The sequence below is a fragment of the Malaclemys terrapin genome, chromosome 3, assembly GCF_027887155.1.
Source record: "Malaclemys terrapin pileata isolate rMalTer1 chromosome 3, rMalTer1.hap1, whole genome shotgun sequence".
Taxonomy (NCBI): domain Eukaryota; kingdom Metazoa; phylum Chordata; order Testudines; family Emydidae; genus Malaclemys; species Malaclemys terrapin.
Genome location: NC_071507.1, coordinates 116,997,717 through 117,018,438, shown reverse-complemented (window position 1 = coordinate 117,018,438; position 20,722 = coordinate 116,997,717). Strand labels below are relative to the sequence as shown.

Sequence of the window (20,722 nt, the reverse complement as noted above, 5' to 3'; positions counted from 1 at the left end):
CCCTGTCACTGGGATTTATTTAACCAATTCAGAATAAATCAGAAAAGCTGATTACACTACTTAACTATTAACATTAATAATTATTCCAAATTAATTAACAAGGAAATTCCCTTGTTATCTCCAAATAATTAAATCCTCAGTCAATGTCTTTCCAAATAATATGTGCTGACTTTAATAGTTGGTTATGAGCGCCTGAATATTTAATGTGAGGCAGGATTATAGGACTTGTAGTTGTTTCTTTCCCCTTTGCTGTAATATGTTGCAAAGGCTAGGGTTTAAGATAATTTCAAAACATTGCAGAAGTATCAATTTACAAGTTAATTAGTTATTTTGCTTTACAAAGTCTTCCGGTGGAATTAAAGTTGGCAGCTAAGGATCGGCTGGTATGTAGTTATACTGAGATGTACAGACACTCTTTTCTTAACCTGTGTATTATATAATCTTTTAACATTAGCTTTAATAAACATTTTAAATTGAGACTTTGGTTGCAGGAGAGCAAAATAAAAGATCAGGGTGAAATCCTGACTCCATTGAAGTCAATGGCACAATTCCCAATGACTCAACAGAGCTAGGATTTCATCCATTTCACCATTGCTGCTGGTTCCTTCTGCTCTCTTAATCTGATTTTTTGTCTCTTATCTCTCTTCACATAGTTACTCAGGCAGTCTCGATGGCTTTTTCAGTAATGTTTTTCTACATGTTCTGTTTTATTCCTTTCAGCAGCCATGTTAGTCTGTCTCCGCAAAAAGAACAGGAGTACTTGTGGCACCTTAGAGACTAACAAATTTATTAGAGCATAAGCTTTCGTGGACTACAGCCCACTTCTTCGGATGCATATAGAGTGGAATAAATATTGAGGAGATATATATACACACATACAGAGAGCATAAACGGGTGGGAGTTGTCTTACCAACTCTGAGAGGCCAATTAAGTAAGAGAAAAAAAACTTTTGAAGTGATCGATTATCACTTCAAAAGTTTTTTTTCTCTTACTTAATTGGCCTCTCAGAGTTGGTAAGACAACTCCCACCCGTTTATGCTCTCTGTATGTGTGTATATATATCTCCTCAATATTTATTCCACTCTATATGCATCCGAAGAAGTGGGCTGTAGTCCACGAAAGCTTATGCTCTAATAAATTTGTTAGTCTCTAAGGTGCCACAAGTACTCCTGTTTTATTCCTGTCTCTCGCCTATAATCTTTACAACAATTGAGTCTTCACTGTGCTTAGGTTATGCCTCCCAGAATTCTGCCTCCACTTTATATCCACACAATCTCTTCACAAATCACAGTCAATCATGCAGATAGAGTTTAGTGATAAACTCATTCCTGGAACTTCACTCCCCAAAACACTTTATCTGATCCTGCAAAAGGAGCTAGCATCTGGCTTGCTCATGTCTCATACAGCTGATATGCACAAAAAGTACCAGTGGAGTCAGTGGACACAAGACCTTGCAATGTAACTTTTTTGTGGGTGTAACATTTTGCAATTCTATGTCACATGATCAGAGAAAAAAAAAAAGACCAGACTCTAATCAGCATTCCTGTATATAACACCCTTACTGCAGCACAGGTAGAAGTTTCTCTCAGCGCTTGGAAAGAGTCCAGATGTCAGACAAGCACCTTTCTGAAGATTCTTTTTTTCTTTCTTTTTTTTTTTTTTTTAAGTAAATCTCCAACTGGAAAGAAACTCTCAAAAATGTGAACAAAGTAGAGATGCCTACTTGAGTCTGCAGAGGGTCTGGAAAGGTGAATGGCTCTGAGAGGTGTAAATTGCCCCATTTCACCTCACTGAAGTGTTAACTCGGACAGACAGAGATTATAATTTGTATGTTAACATTGTTAACTTTCCTTTCTCATGTAACAAAGGACAGATCTGAACAATTCACTCTGAGTGACGTCTCATTTTGATGCTACAAATGGTGTTTGGGGGATATCCCCCCCCCAAATAAAATGGTGAAGGAACCAAACCCAAGGAGTCTAGCACAGCTCAGAGGCATATTCAGGCTCCACCAATGGGGAGCCAAGATCTAGGAGCCAAGAGGCACGCATAATCATGTTTTTATATATACATTATGTACTGTGAGAACGGTCTCATTTTGGCATATGGATGGAGTTTATTTTATGGACAGAATTTCAAGGATTATCACCATCTCTTTTCCTCCACCCAGGTTTCTCTTAACAGTTTGTAGTTAAATAGACAATGTCATTTCTTCCAACTTATAATGTAAAATATATTTCAGTTGATTCTGTAATAAACCAACATATCTTGATTTAACTTCTGAATTGCAATGGTTACCTCCAACAGAACTTGTGAGAAAATAGTTGAGTTTCAGAAGTTGCTAGGCAAGAGTATCCTGCCCTAAGGGTATGATCAGTCAGTTAGAACTCCAATTACATAATACATTATGATGTGCTCTATTGGTTAAGTGGGTTAGTACTCAATTTCCTGCAGTGCATTTGTATATGTACAGTTTCTCTGAAACTGGTCTGAACCAGAACATTGTAGTTCTCCTAAAGTTAAATTAATCTCTCTCTCTCCATAAAAGAAACTACTTTCTAATTCTCCTCCAAACTCTACTATTACTCAGATAGCTTTTGTGTCTAAAGTGTCTTGGCATGAACTAGGGAACATAAATGCCACAGGCCTTTATATCTGATTGCTTTTTATTGTGAAAATCTGAATAAGTTTCTACTCCATTCAAGGGACAATAGCAAAGTCTCACTGTGATCAATTTAAAACCTGCAAATTCACATGGATAATAACCAAAATAATAAGCCTAAAGTGTCCAACTAATAATTCACAAGCTATTGAATACAAATCCTATTAAGAGTATTTTTTAACTCAGGTTTTTCTCTCAGTGTCAACTGGGTCACCATTTAATTATCTTTATCAGCGGTCTTAAAATGGTGGACAAAGGACGGAAGCAGGGAAGGAAGACCAGGTTATAGAAGAGAAATGCAGGTGAGGAAGATAGTTGTGTTCAGAGTTTTGAGCAGGGCACCAGGAAGACAGAAATAGCTGGTAACTGGAGTGAGGGAGGAAAGAGCAGGACAGCTTGATGATAGGATTGAGGAGTATGTAAAGGGTGTGGGGCTGGGTAAAGGAGGGAAGCTAGGGTTACCATATCTAATAAATAAATGGCCCCGCCCATTTCCCCACCCCCAGCCCTGACCCAATTCCGCCCCTTCCCCGCCCTAACTCCGCCCCCTCTTCCCTCCCACTCCCAGCCACGTGGAAAGGGCTTCCCCAGCGCAGCTGGAGCCCGGGAGGGGAAGTGCCCAGCCGGGGGCGCAGGGTCTGGAGGCTGCCCGGCAAACCGTGAAGCCGGTAGCGCTTGGGCTTTGGGCAGCCCCCTTGCCTCCGGACCCTGCGCCCCCAGCCGGGCACTTCCCCTCCCGGGCTCCGGCGGCGCAGGGTCCAGAGGTATGGGGGCTGCCCAAAGCCCGTAGCGCTCGGCTCTTAAACAGAGCCGAAGAGTCGGGGAAGAGCAGAGCTGCTGCGGCCGGAGGCTCTGCTCCTCCCCTGACTCTTCGGCTCTGTTTAAGAGCCGAGCTGCCCCAGCGCTACTGGCTTCGGGCAGCCCACATGCCTCCGGACCCTGCGCCGCCGGAGCCCGGGAGGGGAAGTGCCCGGCCAGCGGCTGGGGTCCGGAGGCAAGGGGGCTGCCTGAAGCCCATAGCGCTCGGGCAGCTCGGCTCTTAAACAGAGCCGAAGAGTCAGGGGAGGAGCAGAGCCGCCATTTTCCCGGACATGTTCGGCTTTTTGGCAATTCCCCCCGGACGGGGGTTTGAGTGCCGAAAAGCCGGACATGTCCGGGAAAAAGAGGACGTATGGTAACCCTAGGCAGAATTCAAAAAGGGCAAGTCCTCAGAGAAGTAGGTGCTCCCCACCCCAAAAGTTGAAGGAAAAGCTCTAGATAGAGGGAGGGGAAAGCTCAGGGAACAAGGGGGTGTATGGGTAAAAGATTTTGAGTAGAGAAACAGGGTTGGGAACAGGGTCTGAAGAGGTCTGTTGTGGGGATTCTAGGCTTTGAGAGGCAGAAAAAGAAGGAAGCTTTGGGAGCAGGGGCTGATGAGGTCTGTGTGTGGAGTGTCCTGAGCTGTGGGCTTGCTGCTCTAGGAACTTCATGAATTCTATATGGCTAGATTTCCAGTCTTGCACAGGTCCTGAACTATACTGGAGGCCTAATGCTCCCACCTTGCACAGTTCCTTAGCTAGAGAGGAGAGAGTGACTGTGGGGTCTTTGGCGCAATAGAGGAGCAAATGTTACTGTAGACAACATGAGGATGTTGTACACTCACAATGGAAAAACAGAAAAGTTGGGAGAGGAAGTGGTCCATGCAATTCTAAATAGAAAAGAAGTTTCAGTCAGATAACTATCTACACACCAGAAAGTTTGAGAAACCCTGATCTTTATCATCAAAACATACTGCTCCTGAAAATTAGACAATGCACCTATTAAATATAATTTTGCATGTGACAAGAAATGCAAAATGCAAATTAAAAGCATAAATCATGATACGTTAATTATATTTTTAGTATTATTTTGCTTTGAATAACTTATGGTACAGATAAAGAAATCTCACTTATTTTTAATTTGGTATTGCCTCTAAACAACAAGACGATTGTGTGTATCATTCTAAACACTTACCCCTTAGCAGTTATACCCCAAATTATATTACTGAAATATAATTGAACACTTAAGATAAAAGAAAAGTAACAGGGTATCTTGCTACAGTGTAAACAGGTGGAATTTACATAATTTATTTCCTCATGGAAATAATAGCCTAAGTCATTTGAAGTTTCATCATAAATTATGTTTCAAATTCACACTAACAGAAGAGACACACAATATATTATTCTCCAGTGTTTCAGCCTGTAAGTCTCTAACTCCTGGCTGTGATAATTCATGCAAATAAATCACATTTTATGATTTTATTTTCCACATATTCTTTCCTAACAAAACAGAAACCACACAGACAAATGCCTAGCACCTGCCAGAACAGAGTAGCTTCTTGGAAAGTTTGAAGCAGTATGTCCTTTGGGTAAATCCTGCCAGCTCAAGTTTCTGCCATAAAGGGGAGATGGGTGATATTTCTGCCTGCATCACAAGAACCTCATTTTCAGTCCAGTGAACAAAGATGTCTAGTTGCCACGAAGGGCTCATCATTAAGAGAAAGGGCTCTCTTCCTTCATATTCCCCATTTATTGAAAGGGTATGTTCTGCACAAGGCAGGTTAAAACCACTGGGAATGTTTTTGACTATAATCTTTCCATGCAAAGCTACAGGTCCAAGATGGCATGAAAATGTTTCCACTTTTCACAGAATGCTCATGTATCCATCTTTCAACAGCTTCAAATGAGTTCAGGGTGACAAGGCTTGAATATTTTAATTCCCTTTTAGTAGGGTTTCCATCAGCGTTCTCACCTTACAGTCCAACTGTACACCTGATGAGTAGCTGTGATCATGTTATGCACATCCTGCATTCTTTGATGGCTGTCTATAAAGTGACAGACTGACTTTATATTGTCTTTGGTGGACTATAAACTCTTATAACAGGGGAGAAACCTAGCTATGTTTGGGAACTCCTCTGTGAATCTGACAGGTATCTACATGCTGACACTACCCACAATAGCTTTGCAGATTATTTGGTTTTACTGTAGCAACAACAAAATGCAGAACTTGCTCCCCTGGACATCCATCCATCTTAGCTTATTCACCCCTGCATTGTAACATGGTATCGCGGAACTTTACTTTTTTCAGGCATTTTCAGCTTTAAATTGTTTTGAAGCCCCCACATTCCTTTTAAAATATCATCAAATTGGTTGACTTCTGAAATAGTTTATCCAGTTTTCTTATATTTGTTTTACAAAATTATTAGTCACAATTTCTTTAAAATGGTTGTGAGCACCTTAGCAAGGGGGGAAGTGGTGATATAGGAGTAACTACAGTATTATTACTGTTATCAATAGTTACTGGATGTCAAGAAGCTTGACATCTAAAATGTGTCTGATATGATAAGGGCTTGCTATGCTAAGTAATGAATGAGCTCAATGACTATGGCAGACAAATTTCATATAAGTGGATGAATCACAGAAATAATAACCCATTTGAATAATTCTGACAATTGTTATTTTAAAAGGAATCTCTTTTCCATTTGTTGGTGTTTTTACTCCCAGAAGGCACAAGCTTGTCTTTAAGAAGAGAGTTATGAACTAGAATTCACTTAATGTGTACCAGCCCTTCAAAGGATTTATAAACTCATACCTGAGAGTTGACAGCTGGGATTCAGTGACACCAATGGAATCCCATTAAACTTATTCTATTTATTTATGTATTTATTAAGTAAACAAACAAACAAATAAATAAATAAAAAATCATTCCTCACCCCAGAACTTTCACTGTCTTCCACCCATGCAAAACATATTTATTTTAACAAGTAAGCAGTATCAGGCTGCTGTCTGCATCTCATAACAATGCCATCCTTGGAATGTGCATGTGCATGACAAGAATGGTCAGCAGTGCTTCCCATATTATAGGCTTCAGGCCAAAGCACTAACAGGAGTTCCTGATGCACCGCAGGCTTCTCCAACAAAAGACGAACAGAAGCCACTGCTCAGCTTCTTCCAGTGGGGAAAAGGGGACCAGCTGCCCTTGAGGTCCTTGCCAGAGGGGACAGTGAATAGGAGACACTGGTCCAGACTTCCTCCTCTTCTCCATAGGATTGGAGAGAGAAGCGGCACAGACCACCAGTGAACTGCAAGAGAGGCGAGAAAAAAATTTTTGCACTCTTGGCCGGCAGGTAATCACATTTCTCTGCCCCTTTGGGGCTAGAAGCACAGGTGTGTATGTGGAGGGAGGGAAGAGAAAGGGGGGGCAAACTATCCTAGCTGGCTCCAGAATGGCTTCATTAATGGGGAGAGCTATCCTGTTGGGTCTGGGAGCATGCAGAATGCCTGAGTTTGTGCTGGGAGTCTTGGATCTCCTCGAAAGGAATCTAAAGTTCTTCAGCAACTCTGCAGAGACGGTCCTGGAATTTCCTGAAGTCATGGGGGCGAGGAGGGGATGTAGAAGTCACCACTTTGTCTTGGGATGACAATGCCAGTCTTGCAGGTTCTGGCAGAACCACTGGATCTGGAGCTTAATGTTCCTCCTCCTCTGTCGGATCTGGTGACAGATCTGAGCATTCCCTTGGTGGGAGGGGAGACAAGAAGTGACTCCCTGGCAGATTGGATCGACTCTGTAGGAGGGTACTCTTCCCAAGGCCTCCAATATGGCCAGTTGGAGGGGTCGATAGGTGGTTGCGGGGGCCCCTATGGTGTGGGGTACCAGTAGCTCCGAGTTAGATGAGGCCGAGGTTGGTTTCAAACCAGTGCAGGTCTTTTGGGTAGTGGAGGACATGTAGGGTAAGGGAAGAGTGTTTCATTCGATGGCTCAGAATCTCCCAATGAGGAGAAGGCTGATTCTGGTTCCAGTGGCAATACCATTGGTGCTGTTGAAGGGAAGGTGTATTCTGTGTATGGGCCGGGTGATCAGCTCCTTCCAGCAGTCAATTCTCTCAGAGGTGATATTATCCCCTTGGAAATGGAGGGCCCCAATGGAGAAGGGGATTCTGGATTCATAAGAGCGAAAATGTCTTGTGGGGAGGGCCACAGATTCAGCTCTCCCCAATGTGAGAGGGTTCTTCTTGTCCAGACCATCGTAGCCAGCATGGAGGGTGGTATCTGCAGTTGGCAGTGACTGGAATCCGTTGGTGCTGACAGATCCTGGGGTTTGGGAGGAACCGGGGATAACAGTACTGACAGAACATGGGCTTGTGCTTTCTGGTCATGCGACTGGAACTTAGTATATCCTAAGTTCTCCTGGGCTGAGTTGGTGGGCTTGTTTACAGCTGAGTCCAATTTCTTTGAAGTGGACTTAGGGGAAAACTCATGCTTATGAGAGTACTTCCTAACATCCCAACAAGACGCCACTTTGGGGTTTGTGGGGGGTAATTCTCCCACACCAGAGTCGGACTTCACAGCAGGAGGCCCACTCCTTGCTGAAAGAGGCCGAACCGCGGCCACTGGGAGCTGCGGGCAGCCATGCCTGAGGACAGTCAATGTAAACATTGTCTAACGGCCCACCAGCGGATTACCTTGATGGGCCGCAGATTGCCCACCACTGCCTTATAATCACTTAAAATCTATCTTTTGTAGGTAATAAACTTGTTTTGTTTTGTCTAAAACCAGTGCGTTGAAATCATAACTTGGAGCAGAAAGCTGTGTATATTCCTTTCCACATTGAGAGAGAGGGCGAATTTCATGAGCTTACGCTGCACAGTTCTCTGTGAAGCGCAAGACGGTATAATTTTGGGTTTACACTCCAGAGGGAGGTGCATGCCTTAGGAACTGGGAGGTGCCTTAACTGAGCCTTCCCATGCAGAGTTGATTTCAGCCTGTGTGTGTATAGCTGCAGCTAGGTGTGTACCTACCTGTTTGTGTGCTGGTAAAGTGCAGTGTGACACCTGGGGGAGGGCTTTGCAGGCTGCACAGCAGTGCAGTGTAAATGGAGCCCAGGCTGGTGGGCTCAGTGATACCCCAGTTCCAGGTGGCACCCCTGGAGTGGGGGAACCCCTCACAGTATTTACAGATAAAGTTCCCAATCTTCTCAGGTACAGCTAGGGAACAACTGAAAGATACTGCATCTTGCCAATGTGAGCTTCCCCAAGGCAGTACAGGCAGTATTGATGGTCATCACTGACATAGAAGAATCGCGGGCAGGAAGCAGAGAGTTTAAATTCTGGAGTACTGGGCATAGTCCAGTAACCGAACAGGGTACAGGGATGGAGGGGGAAATGCCCCAGGGAAACTATTCTAATGCTAAACAATTAAAACTATTAAAAACTATTAAAACTATTTACAAACTAGATTATTTTTATTGTGCAGAATGAAGCCAAAGATGCAGACAATGACAGGTCCCAATCCAGACCATGAAGTGGTGAGAAGGAACTCGAGAGGCAGTCATTCCTCCCAACACTTTATTTCCTTGGTTGGAGGCACATGGTGAACCAGGGCACACGCATGGACCAACAGAGACTGGTTTCAAATTCTCCAGCCCTGGCATATAGTGCATAACCCAGGGTATCATAAGTCATACAATCAGGGGAAGAAATCTATACCATGTGAGTTATGCAATTATTTTGCTTAGTCTAATTTCTGAGTATTCACAATTTGAATAATTGTGAATGACCAAGAGAGAAAGAATTATTTGCTGAATATATTTACAAATTATTTCTCAGCATGAATACATCTGAGTATGTTGCGATCTGCTGACAGATAACTGAACAGGCAAATTCCACATGAGAAATTATTCATTATAAATTATTCACCAAGTTCTAGTGTACTATGTGCTCAATATAAAACCTTAAAATGGTTTCTGTATATGCTTTGTCTAGATGAATCTACAACAGACTACTCACTTTGCATACATTCCACAGATTCTCAGTGCAAGAACCAACTGTTATAAATATTGTCTATTTCACACACCAACACGCTCTGCAAAGAGAGACCCGAATCAAGAAACGGAGTACAAAAGAAATCCTGTATCGTAAGCATATTGTTTTACTCCAGCTGCCAAACAAGATGATATGTTTGTGTCTCATGTGTCTCCCACCTGAGATTAGCCAAAAGGTTAATCTTGAAGTTTGCATAAGAAATGGATTACTAAACAGAGCTTTTCAGAATGATTGGTATACAAAGCAACACAACTAAAAACAAATTAACCCATTTGGCCACAAATGGTTCCAATAATATAAATCCCAGGCTATTTATAAGTTTTCATTTCAAGAAAAGAATGAAAATAAACTGACGTAAGATGTTTGTTTGGCATCTGAACTATTAATATGTTTAGTACCTTGTCTAAAATCAGCTTTCTTAGGAGCTTCTGAAAGATAGCACCTGGGCAAGGGGTATGATGAAAACATTGGCCAGGGATATGGATCAGTGCCCTAGAAAAAAGAACCAGAACAAAGTGATATTAGGAGGAAAATTAATAGTAGTTTACCCGACTCATCCACAGATAAAGTTTGCCTATTGTACAATGAATCTCCAACAGATTTGTCAGAATTATTGACACTACAATTTAATTGTATGATTTTCTATAATTAAAAGAAAAAGTAATATGAAATCCAGTAAGTATATGAGCCAGAAGGTTTAAGCAACTTGCTCTGGTAACTATTGTTAACAATTCTGAATTTAATATTTTTTCATTGAAAGGAAAATTATAGCTTTCAAAAGAAATACTGTATTTCCAATTTTATACATTGATCTAGTTGTCTCTTCTGTGCTGACAGTAATTTCAATCTTCTCCTTATGAGTGTGACAGTCAGTAGAAAACCATAGCACTTAACAAAAGAACCTGCTTAACAAATACTGCACTGTGAGAATACTGATGAGAGATACAGGTATTTGATAGTGCAGATGAAATGCAAGCAGGTTAAAACCATAGGCATATATTTGAGAGGGCAGTTCTAGCTTGGCCAACGGGACCACACATGGGGGGCAAATTCCGTCCTGCCAAAGGCTTGCAGTTTCGGGGGGTCAGGCCCCCCATACCCTTCCCAAACTATGCCCATAGGTAAAAAAAAATCTGATGAAAGGAAGATATTGCAGATAGAAATCTATTAAAGAATTAAAAAAAAATCACTTCCACAGTTAGAGAAACAGATTTTTAATGAAAAAAAATGATAACCTGACATGAACATGGTATTACCTGAGCACTTAGTAGCCCACTGACACTAGAAATAACATCTTTGCTAAGCAAATCTCTTTTCTTACAATGGAAGGTGTTAACACTCTTGATGTGCAGGCAGTTGTTGTCTCTTGATGCTAAATAATATTTATATTGTGAATTAGCAGTAGGAATACTTAAGTCCTAGGACCAACACAAAAACAATTGTTAAACTTTCCCCTCTAACCTTATTTAGTACTCTTTGAGGCAAAATCCGTTCCGCTGGTCCTCCCGTAAGATTTATCCTAACAAGAATATGGTTTGTCTCTACCGATATCCCATCAATTATAAAATTTCTGAAAAAACAAAACAAACAAACTTGATTTACTTTTGAGTGCTGCTCTCAGAAAATATTCAAGGATGCTAATCATTCTAGGGACAAACTATAATTATAGAGCTAGATTGTGACTAGGACTACATACTTGTTGTGTAAGGAAAAATCTATACAATAAGATTCCAGGATTGTCACTCTAAGATTAGAATATCTGTTGAGTCAGACTGAAGTAACAGCTACAAGCATGGTTGAGTGCTCTTTTTGTTCAGACTATCCCAAGGTTCAATCATCACTGGGATCCGCAGTTCATGTCTATTTTTTTTTAAAGTTCTCAGCCATTTATGAATTATACCTACGTGACAGCAAGCCATGCATCTATTCCATGCCAAGAGTCCTAGATCATTGTGATATCAGAGGTAACTCAATCACCACCTTAAAGCTAATTTGCATGCAACAATTTCATTGGCTGTATGAGGGAGACTGCACAGATTGTGGATTACTTGTCCCAACTGCCACACGTAAAGCATCCACCCACACAACAACAAAACCAGCACGCACAATAACACCAAACACACAGAGCCCTTCATGACAGTATACATGCAACTCACACAAATCAACACAAATCTCCCAGCACAGCCCTCCAGAGACAAATCAACACAGCCAGCACACGGAATAACCCCAAACACACATAACCCTGCACTGCAGTGCACAAAACTCTCTTTCACCACCCAAACAAATCAACAGAAAACTACCAGCCAACCCACACTCCCAAGCCCTCAGACATACTTACCATAAAACCGTAAACTTGAGTAGCAAAGTCATTCTGACTTCACAAATTACATCCGTGAAAGCATGGGCTTTCAGCTACTAGTAGGGCAGTAAAAACAACTCTCACATCACTAAGTTGGCTAAAGGAACCTGGGGTTTTGGGCATGTAGGAATAAGTAGGCTCTGCATGCCTACTTCCCACCTGAGGCAGATGAGAAGCAAGTGGGTGGGTTGGGATGGAGAATTTGGGGGACCCTTGGTTATACCTGCCAATTCAGTGGCTAGAGCACCTGAACTCAAGTGGAGGTTTTAAAATTTGCTGCTGATATAGGCCAGAAGCAAATTACTACTCCAGGAGCAAAATAAAGCATGGAGGGCATAGTGATTCAGAGCTTACATGCCACCCCTTGTTCAAGACTGTGCTAAAGTCACAATCTAGCCCAAAGGAAATTTGTTTTAAAAAGGAAAAACACTTTCACTTTTCATATACAGAGTCTGCTATAAGAACAGTGTGTAGCCATTATTTAGAAAGATAATAGGTCCAATCCTCACTTGGTACAAATCAGTGACATACACCAGTTAAGGATCTAGGCCATGCTATTAGAGTCTCAGCTCTATACTGATCACACATGTAAACACTGTGACAAGTTCTTAATGTGCAACATACTGAGAGAGCTAAAGAACAAACAGACTTCTAATTTTAGTAATGTTCCATCACTCTATGCTGTGTGGGGCTGCACTGCAGGCCTCTCTAAGGAAAACGTGGTCTATTTACACAAGATAATTTTACTTTGGTAATTAGCAATTAGAAGTCATAAGAGGAGGAGAGAGGGCTGAGGTTACAAAGAGGAAAATTCAAGGTATATTTATTTGTATATATCAGACCTTGTAGCGGGGTGGTCACCCCTCTCCGGCTAAGTAGGGGTTAAAAGCCAGCCGTTGGAGAGGGCCGGGGCTGAGAGAAAAGGCTAGGCTGATTTGGGAAACAGCCACAGCTGAGCCAATGCCCCAATCTGGCCACAGCTGGCCCTATAAAAGGGCTGTGAGCCAGGAGCTCACACACACACATTCTCTCTCTCTAGCTTATGAGAGAGAAGGACCTGGCTGCCTAGGAGCTGGGTAGGGTACCTGAGGTGAGGCAGTGCTGGGGAAGGGCAGAGGGAGCTGGGGAGCTTCAGCCAGATAAAACCCCAGGCTGCAGGCAAGGTGGGGATAGCGGGTTGGGGGTTCCCCAGGATGGGGAAACCCAGATTGTGGGTTACTGCAGGGGGCAGAACCCTGATGTAAAAGGGCACCAAGGTCCGGGAGGGACACAGGGACCAGTGACAGGCAAGACACCAGCCTACAGAGGGTGCTCCGGGGTGAAGAGCTAATTCCCAAGACTATCAGCAGAAGGTGCCGCACAGGTGAGTCCTCGCCCCGCCGCAGACCTTTATAAGGGTCCTTTAATAACACAACTTGATAATCACATTTACATCTGAAAATATTGTGCCTGCTATTATTACAAGTTGCCTTTAGGATTATTGTATATTAAAGAGACTAAAGACAACATATTTCTCTCTTTTTCAGTTTGTTAATTTTGCATTTTTTTACTATTAAAGATTAAGGCCTCAATCTTGCAAACATGCATGTAAATAATTTTACGTATGTTAGGAGTCTAGTTGATGTCACTTGGAGTATTTGTATGAATAAAGCTATTCAGATGTGTAAGTATTTGCTGGACTGAGTCTAAATAGCATCATATTTATATTGATCATTTCTTACCCAGGTCCTTCAGAAGTTTCTATGACGTTCTCCTTCTGGGCATTTAGAAGCACTTGTGATACTTTATATTGAGACTCTAAAAGCAGAAGTGTATCTAGATCACAGCACAGCACACTTAACAACCTGTAGAAGGACACACATTGAAATAACAGCATGATTTAGGAATCTGTTAATACAGACTAAGGGAGACCAGAATAAACATGAGATCTCAAAGTAAAAAAAAGTGCTATAAGACATAGGCGCTGGAACTAGGAATGCTGGGGGAGTGGCAGCACTCCCTGGTTTGAAGTGGTTTCCATCATTTGGAGGGTTTACATTTTTGTTTTAATGGCTTTCATCACCCTCACTATAAAAGTTGTTCCAGTATCTATGAGACAAAGCATTCCTTTAGTAGCCACTCTGTTTGCTCAGGGTTATGCAACTAGAGACTAGCTCCCAATAGATTTTTAATTTATACTAAACAACTGTAAAAAAACATTCACAAACATATGCTGGTCAGCTTAGTCTGCTGACTGCACTTCACAGAAAACAAGCATGATGTGGAATTAATAAAGCAACCAATGCTCTGAAATGTCAAGAAATGATACAACACTGACTAAGTTCCTGATGTAACTTCTAATTAAGTTCAGTTGAAAAAGAGTCAAGATAAAAAACACAAATTTATATTCTCTACTGTAAGTACTCCATTGTTTAGTCAAATGTCATGCAAAGATCAAAGACAACAAAAGATTTAGCATGAAATTAAAACAATGCATCTGTTATTTTTTTATGTCAGAACATTCTGCTAGGTAAAGGTAATAATTTCCAGAACACATGACAGCAAGTTAAGTACAATTTTATTTTATAACATCAGGCAAAATTCACAATGATAATGCTCTCCTTCTTTTGATGATGTTACCTATTGTAGAATCTGAGGTATCACCAGGATAATATATGAAGCATTGAAATTGTAAACTTTTTTGTATTTTTTGCATAAATCTGATTACTGTAACATCACATCAAAAATTATTTAATCGGAAGTGCCCTATTTATGGAAAAATATATTACTAAAATTCTTGTTGCTGCTTTCATTCGTTTATCATAGGCCTGGGCTACACTTGCGAGTTGCAGAGCTGTAAAGCCGCCCCCAGCGCTGTAACTCACTCCCCATCCACACTGGCAAGGCATTTGTAGCGCTGTATCTCCGTGGTTGCAGCACTGCATGTACTCCACCTCTCCGAGAGGAATAGCAAGTGCAGCGCTGCCACTGCAGCGCTGCGGCTCCAGTGTGGCTGCCCAATGCGCTGTGAATGGCCTCCAGAATTATTCGGCAGTATCCCACAATGCCTGTTCTAGCCACTCTGGTCATCAATTCAAACTCTACTGCCCTGGCCCCAGGTAACCAACCATGTGACCAACACTTTACATTCTCCGGGAATTTTAAAAATCCCCTTCTTGTTTGCTCAGCCCGGCGCGGTGTGAAGTACTATCAGCGAATCTTTCCAGGTGACCCATGCCTCCACACGCCAAGCGAGCCCCAGCATGGAGCAATGGCGAGTTGCTGGACCTCATCAGTGTTTGGGAGGAGGAAGCTGTCCAGTCCCAGCTGTGCTCCAGCCGTAGGAATTACGATACCTTTGGGAAGGTATCAAAGGACGTGATGGAAAGGGGCCATCACTGGGACACCCTGCAGTGCAGGATTAAAGTGAAGGAGCTGTGGATTGCCTACCGCAAAGCCCGCAACACAAATGGCCGCTCGGGTGCTCCCCCCGCGACCTGCCGATTCTACAAAGAGCTGAATGCGATACTTGGGGTTAACCCCACCTCCACTCCGAGCACTACCATGGATACTTCAGAGCCGGTGTGGGGGGGGGGAGGAGGAGGAGGAAAACGGGAGTGATGGTGGTGGGCTGGATGGAGACACCCCGGAATCCCTGGAGCCATGCAGCCAGGAGCTCTTCTCGAGCCAGGAGGAAGGTAGCCAGTCGCAGCGGCCGGTACTTGGTGGAGGACAAACAGAAGAGCAGGTTCCCGGTAAGTGTTTTTTTTTTTTTTTTTTTTTCCGGGAAGGAATTTTTTCGGTGCGGGCTCTTTGGGAGAGGAGGGTTAGGCATGCATGCCTAGATGTGGAATAGTGCATTGATGTGGTTTATCACATCGCGGTAATCGGCCTCGGTAATCTCCTCGAATGTCTCATCCTGAACGTGTGCAATGCACTTGCGCAGGTTTATCGGGAGAGCCACCGTGGTCCTTGTTCCAGCCAGGCTAACGCGTCTGCGCCACTGTGCTGCGAGGGGACCATTGCTGCACACAGGCAAGCTGCATACGGGCCGGGGTGGAAGCCGCATTGCAGTAGAAGGCCCTCCCTTGCTTCCCAGGTCACCCTCAGGACGAACTCCTGTGGAAAATGTTGGGACAGTGTTCAGTGTAGGTGCCCCCTGAAGCTGTTGGCTCACCCCAAGGCACAGAAACCCAGAGGACAGTGCAGCCCTGAAACAATCAGTCCCCCTTACTCACCATTTTGAGGCTCCCGTGGGATATGTGTGCTCTGTTTCGAATGGGAAAATTATGCTATTGTGTAGAACCTGTGTGTTTTCTACTCCTTAAGTGCGGGGGGAATCATTACTCTGTCTGGTATAAACAATGCTGCCTCTGTTTAATGTTGCGTTTTGCCTATACAGCTGCACCAACCTTGAGACCTCAGCCGTCCCTCTTATTGCCTGCTCAGAGACTGCAAAGACTCAGGAAGAGACCGCGAAAAAGCAAAGAAGACATGCTGCAAGAAGTGATGCAGCAATCTATTAAAGAGAATGAGAAAGCACAGGACTGGAGGGAGAGAGAAAGCAGGATCCGCCAGGAAAACGCAGCGCACCGGTGGCAAAGCACCGCGCACCGGCAGCAAAGCACTGATAGGCTCATAAGCATCCTGGAGCGCCAAGCAGACGCTATCCAGGAGCTGGTAGCCATGCAGAAAGAGGAGCAATACCGCAAACGCCACCCTCCCGCTACAGCCCTTGTCCCAAAACTCTTTCCGTTGTGCCCCACTGACACCTCCAACCCACTTTCCCCAACTTCCATGTTCTTCACGCTGCCTCCAACACCAGTGTCTTCACCACCCAACCCTGAAAACCACGACCCTTACCCTCTGCACTCAACCTCCATCACCATGCAGTATAGCTGTCCTGAAGTGCAGCACTCACTGCACAGCACACCAGACAGGACATACGCAAATCTGTGATTGTACTGTTCCCCACTCCACCCCCTTGTTTCTTTTCAATATTTCTTTTTTCTTTTCAATAAATGGATTCTTTGGCTTTGAAAACATTCTTTATTATTGCATAAAGTAAAAGACTCCTTAGCCCAAGAAATAAACAGGCACTGCAAGTCTGCTTGTCTGCTTAGCAAACACTGATTCCTAAAGATTGGAACTACTGCACTTCACTCCCGTGCAGGACACCAGATATCACTGCTGGTTTTCAGCCTCAAATTGCTCCCTCAAGGCATCCCTAATCCTTGCAGTACCATGCCGGGCCCCTGTAATAGCCCTGCTCTCTGGCTGTGCAAATTCAGCCTCCAAGTATTGAAACTTGGAGGTCCATGCCTGAGTGACGCTTTCACCCTTCCCTTCACAAATATTATGGAGAGCACAGCACGCGGATATAACCACGGGGATGCTGTTTTCGGCCAAGTCCAGCTTCCCATGCAGAGATCGCCAGCGGGCCTTTAAACGGCCAAAGGCACACTCCACAGTCAGTCGGCACCGGCTCAGCCTGTAGTTGAATCGTTCCTTGCTGCTGTCAAGGCTCCCTGTGTAGGGTTTCATGAGCCACGGCATTAACAGGTAAGTGGGATCTCCAAGGATCACAATGGGCATTTCAACTTCCCCTACCGTGATCTTCCGCTCTGGGAAAAAAGTCCCGGCCTGCATCTTCCTGAACAGCCAAGTGATCCGAAAGATGCACGAGTCATGCACCTTTCCGGGCCAGCCTGTGTTAATGTCAATGAAACGCCCACGATGATCCACAAGCGCCTGGAGAACCATAGAGAAATACCCCTTCCGATTAACGTACTCAGATCCTAGGTGGGGTGGTGCCAGAATAGGAATGTGCGTCCCATCTATCGCCCCTCCACAGTTAGGGAACCCCATTTGTGCAAAGCCATCCACTATTTCCTGCACGTTACCCAGAGTCACGGTTCTTCTGAGTAGGATGCGATTAATGGCCTTGCAAACTTGCATCGACATGATTCCAACGGTCAACTTTCCCACTCCAAACTGGTTTGCGACCGACCGGTAGCTGTGTGGAGTTGCCAGCTTCCAGATTGCAATAGCCACCCACTTCTCCACTGGCAGGGCAGCTCTCAATCTTGTGTCCTTGCGCCGCAGGGTGGGGGCGAGCTCCTCACAGAATCCCATGAAAGTGGCTTTTCTCATCCGAAAGTTCTGCAGCCACTGCTCGTCATCCCAGACTTCCATGACGATGTGATCCCACCACTCGGTGCTTGTTTCCCGAGCCCAGAAGCGGCGTTCCACGGTGCTGAACATGTCCGTGAATGCCACAAGCAATTTCGTGTCGTATGCGTTATGCGGCTCGATAGCATCGTCGGACTCCTCACCCTCACTGTCACTTTGGAGCTTAAGGAATAGTTCGACAGCCAAACGTGACGTGCTGGCGAGACTCGTCAGCATACGCCTCAACAGTTCCGACTCCATTTCTCGCAGACAGATCGCGCTGCACAGAAACCATTGAAAGATGGCGCCAAAGGTGGACAGAAACAAAGGGATTTCTGGGATGCAAAGCGATGCATCACGGGGCATTGGGACAGGACCCAGAATCCCCCGCACCCACACCCCCTTCCCACAACCCACCGCGCCAGAATGGGAAAAGGTGCTCTGTGGGATAGCTGCCCATAATGCACCGCTCCCAATAGCACTGCAATTGCCGCATATGTGGCCACGACAGTGCGCTGGGCAGCTGTCAGTGTGGACAGACTGTAGCGCTTTGCCTACTCAGCTGCACAAAGTCAGGTTTAACTCACAGCGCTGTACATCTGCAAGTGTAGCCAAGGCCACAGAAGTAAAACACATCATGAATAACATCTGATTAGCATTACATTTTTCATTCACATAATATCGGATGTAACCTAGGGAATACATCATATTTGACATTTGTATCTGTTAGTCAGTGTTCTCAATATGTTTCTATTGAAAACAGGAAAAATTCAGGAGCCATACTCACAATAATTTAATACCTGCATATTCAAGTGATGATAACCAAGGAATGCATAACCAAAATGACTATTCTTAACTCAGATCTGCTCAGTTTACATCCTGTTAAAATTGTATTTCTATTTATTTTCTATTAACTTGTGCCTATCTATGAGATCATAGGTTCATTCTGAGGACTTTTCTAAAGCACAAAAGAAACAGCAACATCTGGACTGCAATATTCCATGTGTTTAAAATAGCCAAGTTAGAAAAAGAACACTTCAACTATTATAAAGATGTTGGGCTGAATTTAGTCCAAAATGGACGGTAGCTTTCACCTGACTAAGCTCCCCAGTAGAGAAAAATCTACCAGGAGCAGAGTTTGACAGTATACAACAGTCATAACATCCCCGCTTGTGGGCAGAAGAGAGTAACAACTCTCAAAGTGGGCAGATCTGGCCCAGGAAAGAGAAAGGCATTGTGCTGATTCAGAACATCCCATGAGTAATCTCCATTGGGGCATTCATCCGGAACTCAGCTACGTTACACAAGATTAGCCATTAAATTAAATAATATACTATATATAAACAATATACTTCAAGCTAACATTCCCCTCCTCTACCTCTCAAGTTTGAATCACAGGCGGTCTGGCTTAGTGGCTGGAGCAAGAGTCAGGCCTAGTGGATGGCACAGGAGTCAGAACCAGGAATCAGAACCAGAACCAGAGTCCAAATACCAGAGCCAAAGGTCAAGACAGAGTCCGAACCAGTAATAGGAAACGTGGATAAGAACCGGATTACCTGAAGTCAGGGAAGGCAGAAGCAGGGCTGGTTCCAAGGCAGAAAATAAGCTGGGAGAGGACTGGAAAAAGGCTGGGTGCGGGGCAGGGTCTAGGCCACATCAGGATAGAAGCAAGACAGTAGCAGGCTTGGAGTGCCGCAAGCACAGGGAGGCAAAGAATCCACAAGCGTGTGCTTTTAGCAGACTGAAAGCTACTGCTCCTGCTGGGCGTAAGAACCAGCCTTCTAGTTTCCTCAGCCAATCAGGCAGGGCGGTCCGCCAGGCAGCTTAGCTTATTTGTAAGCCTGTCAGGAGCACCTGCAGGGCCTTACTCCTGATAGAACGTGTAACAATTTGGGGAATATGGCTCTACAACTCATGAATTCTGTGTGAGATTAGCTCTCTATATATATCTTTACCAAGCTGCAAACTCCATTTTGAATGTACAACCCTTTGCCTCATCTGTTTTCTGTTAGTAGCATAGTGGTTTTATATTTGATTTACTCATAAAATTTTCCCTTCAAGACAAATACTGATTTGTTAATGTATTCTAAGTATGAATGCAGATATGCTGAGGATATCAATACTTATATCTGATGTTTTATAAAGATTTATTGAACCAAAAGAAGTAAGAAAATCGTATTTGTATTTCTTTAGCTACTCTTGTGAAATATTTGTGCTATGAAAGTGATTACCTTGATTTACTTATGAGTAATCACAGACATTTTATTGCAATGCATTCAACATCAATGCTATATCAAAATAATTTTTTATGTACAGGTTTGCTTCTATGTATTAGGAACTTATTGGAATACCTTGGACAATTTGCTTTGAAGGTTGTCAGAAGAGTCAAAAGCAACCAAGACTACAGTAGCTTTGTGTATAAGAGATGGTAACCTATGAACCAAAACAAATGGCTACATCCAAAATTGTTAGTTGACATTCTGTAAGAGACATGGAAATATTCTGGACTCAGAGCAGAAGAATCTGCCTCTGAAATTTGCGAGGTGGCCAGTTGGTCATCTCCTTATATTTTGATCTGCCATTGTATCTGTTTCTCTTCTGCTGACTTTTGTTGGCTATTAGGTGTTCCAAAAGCTATCATCAGGTAAGCTCACTTCTCTGACTCTCTGCTCTCAACATCTTCTCTCTTTAATGGTCACGATGTAGGATGGGA

The 20,722-nt window shown here is 43.6% G+C and overlaps 1 protein-coding gene across 8 annotated transcripts in view; it reads right to left on the bottom strand.

Annotated features, from left to right (window-relative positions):
• Positions 1-20,722, bottom strand: part of TBC1D32 (TBC1 domain family member 32) — a 167,106-nt gene that overhangs the window by 73,191 nt on the left and 73,193 nt on the right. For all 8 annotated transcript variants that reach the window (XM_054023051.1, XM_054023052.1, XM_054023057.1 and 5 more), the window contains 3 exons: positions 13,581-13,703; positions 10,962-11,070; positions 9,899-9,992 (listed from right to left, as the gene is read on the bottom strand). In XM_054023051.1, the coding sequence (XP_053879026.1) occupies positions 9,899-9,992; positions 10,962-11,070; positions 13,581-13,703 (326 nt within the window). The remainder of the gene's footprint in view (positions 1-9,898; positions 9,993-10,961; positions 11,071-13,580; positions 13,704-20,722) is intronic.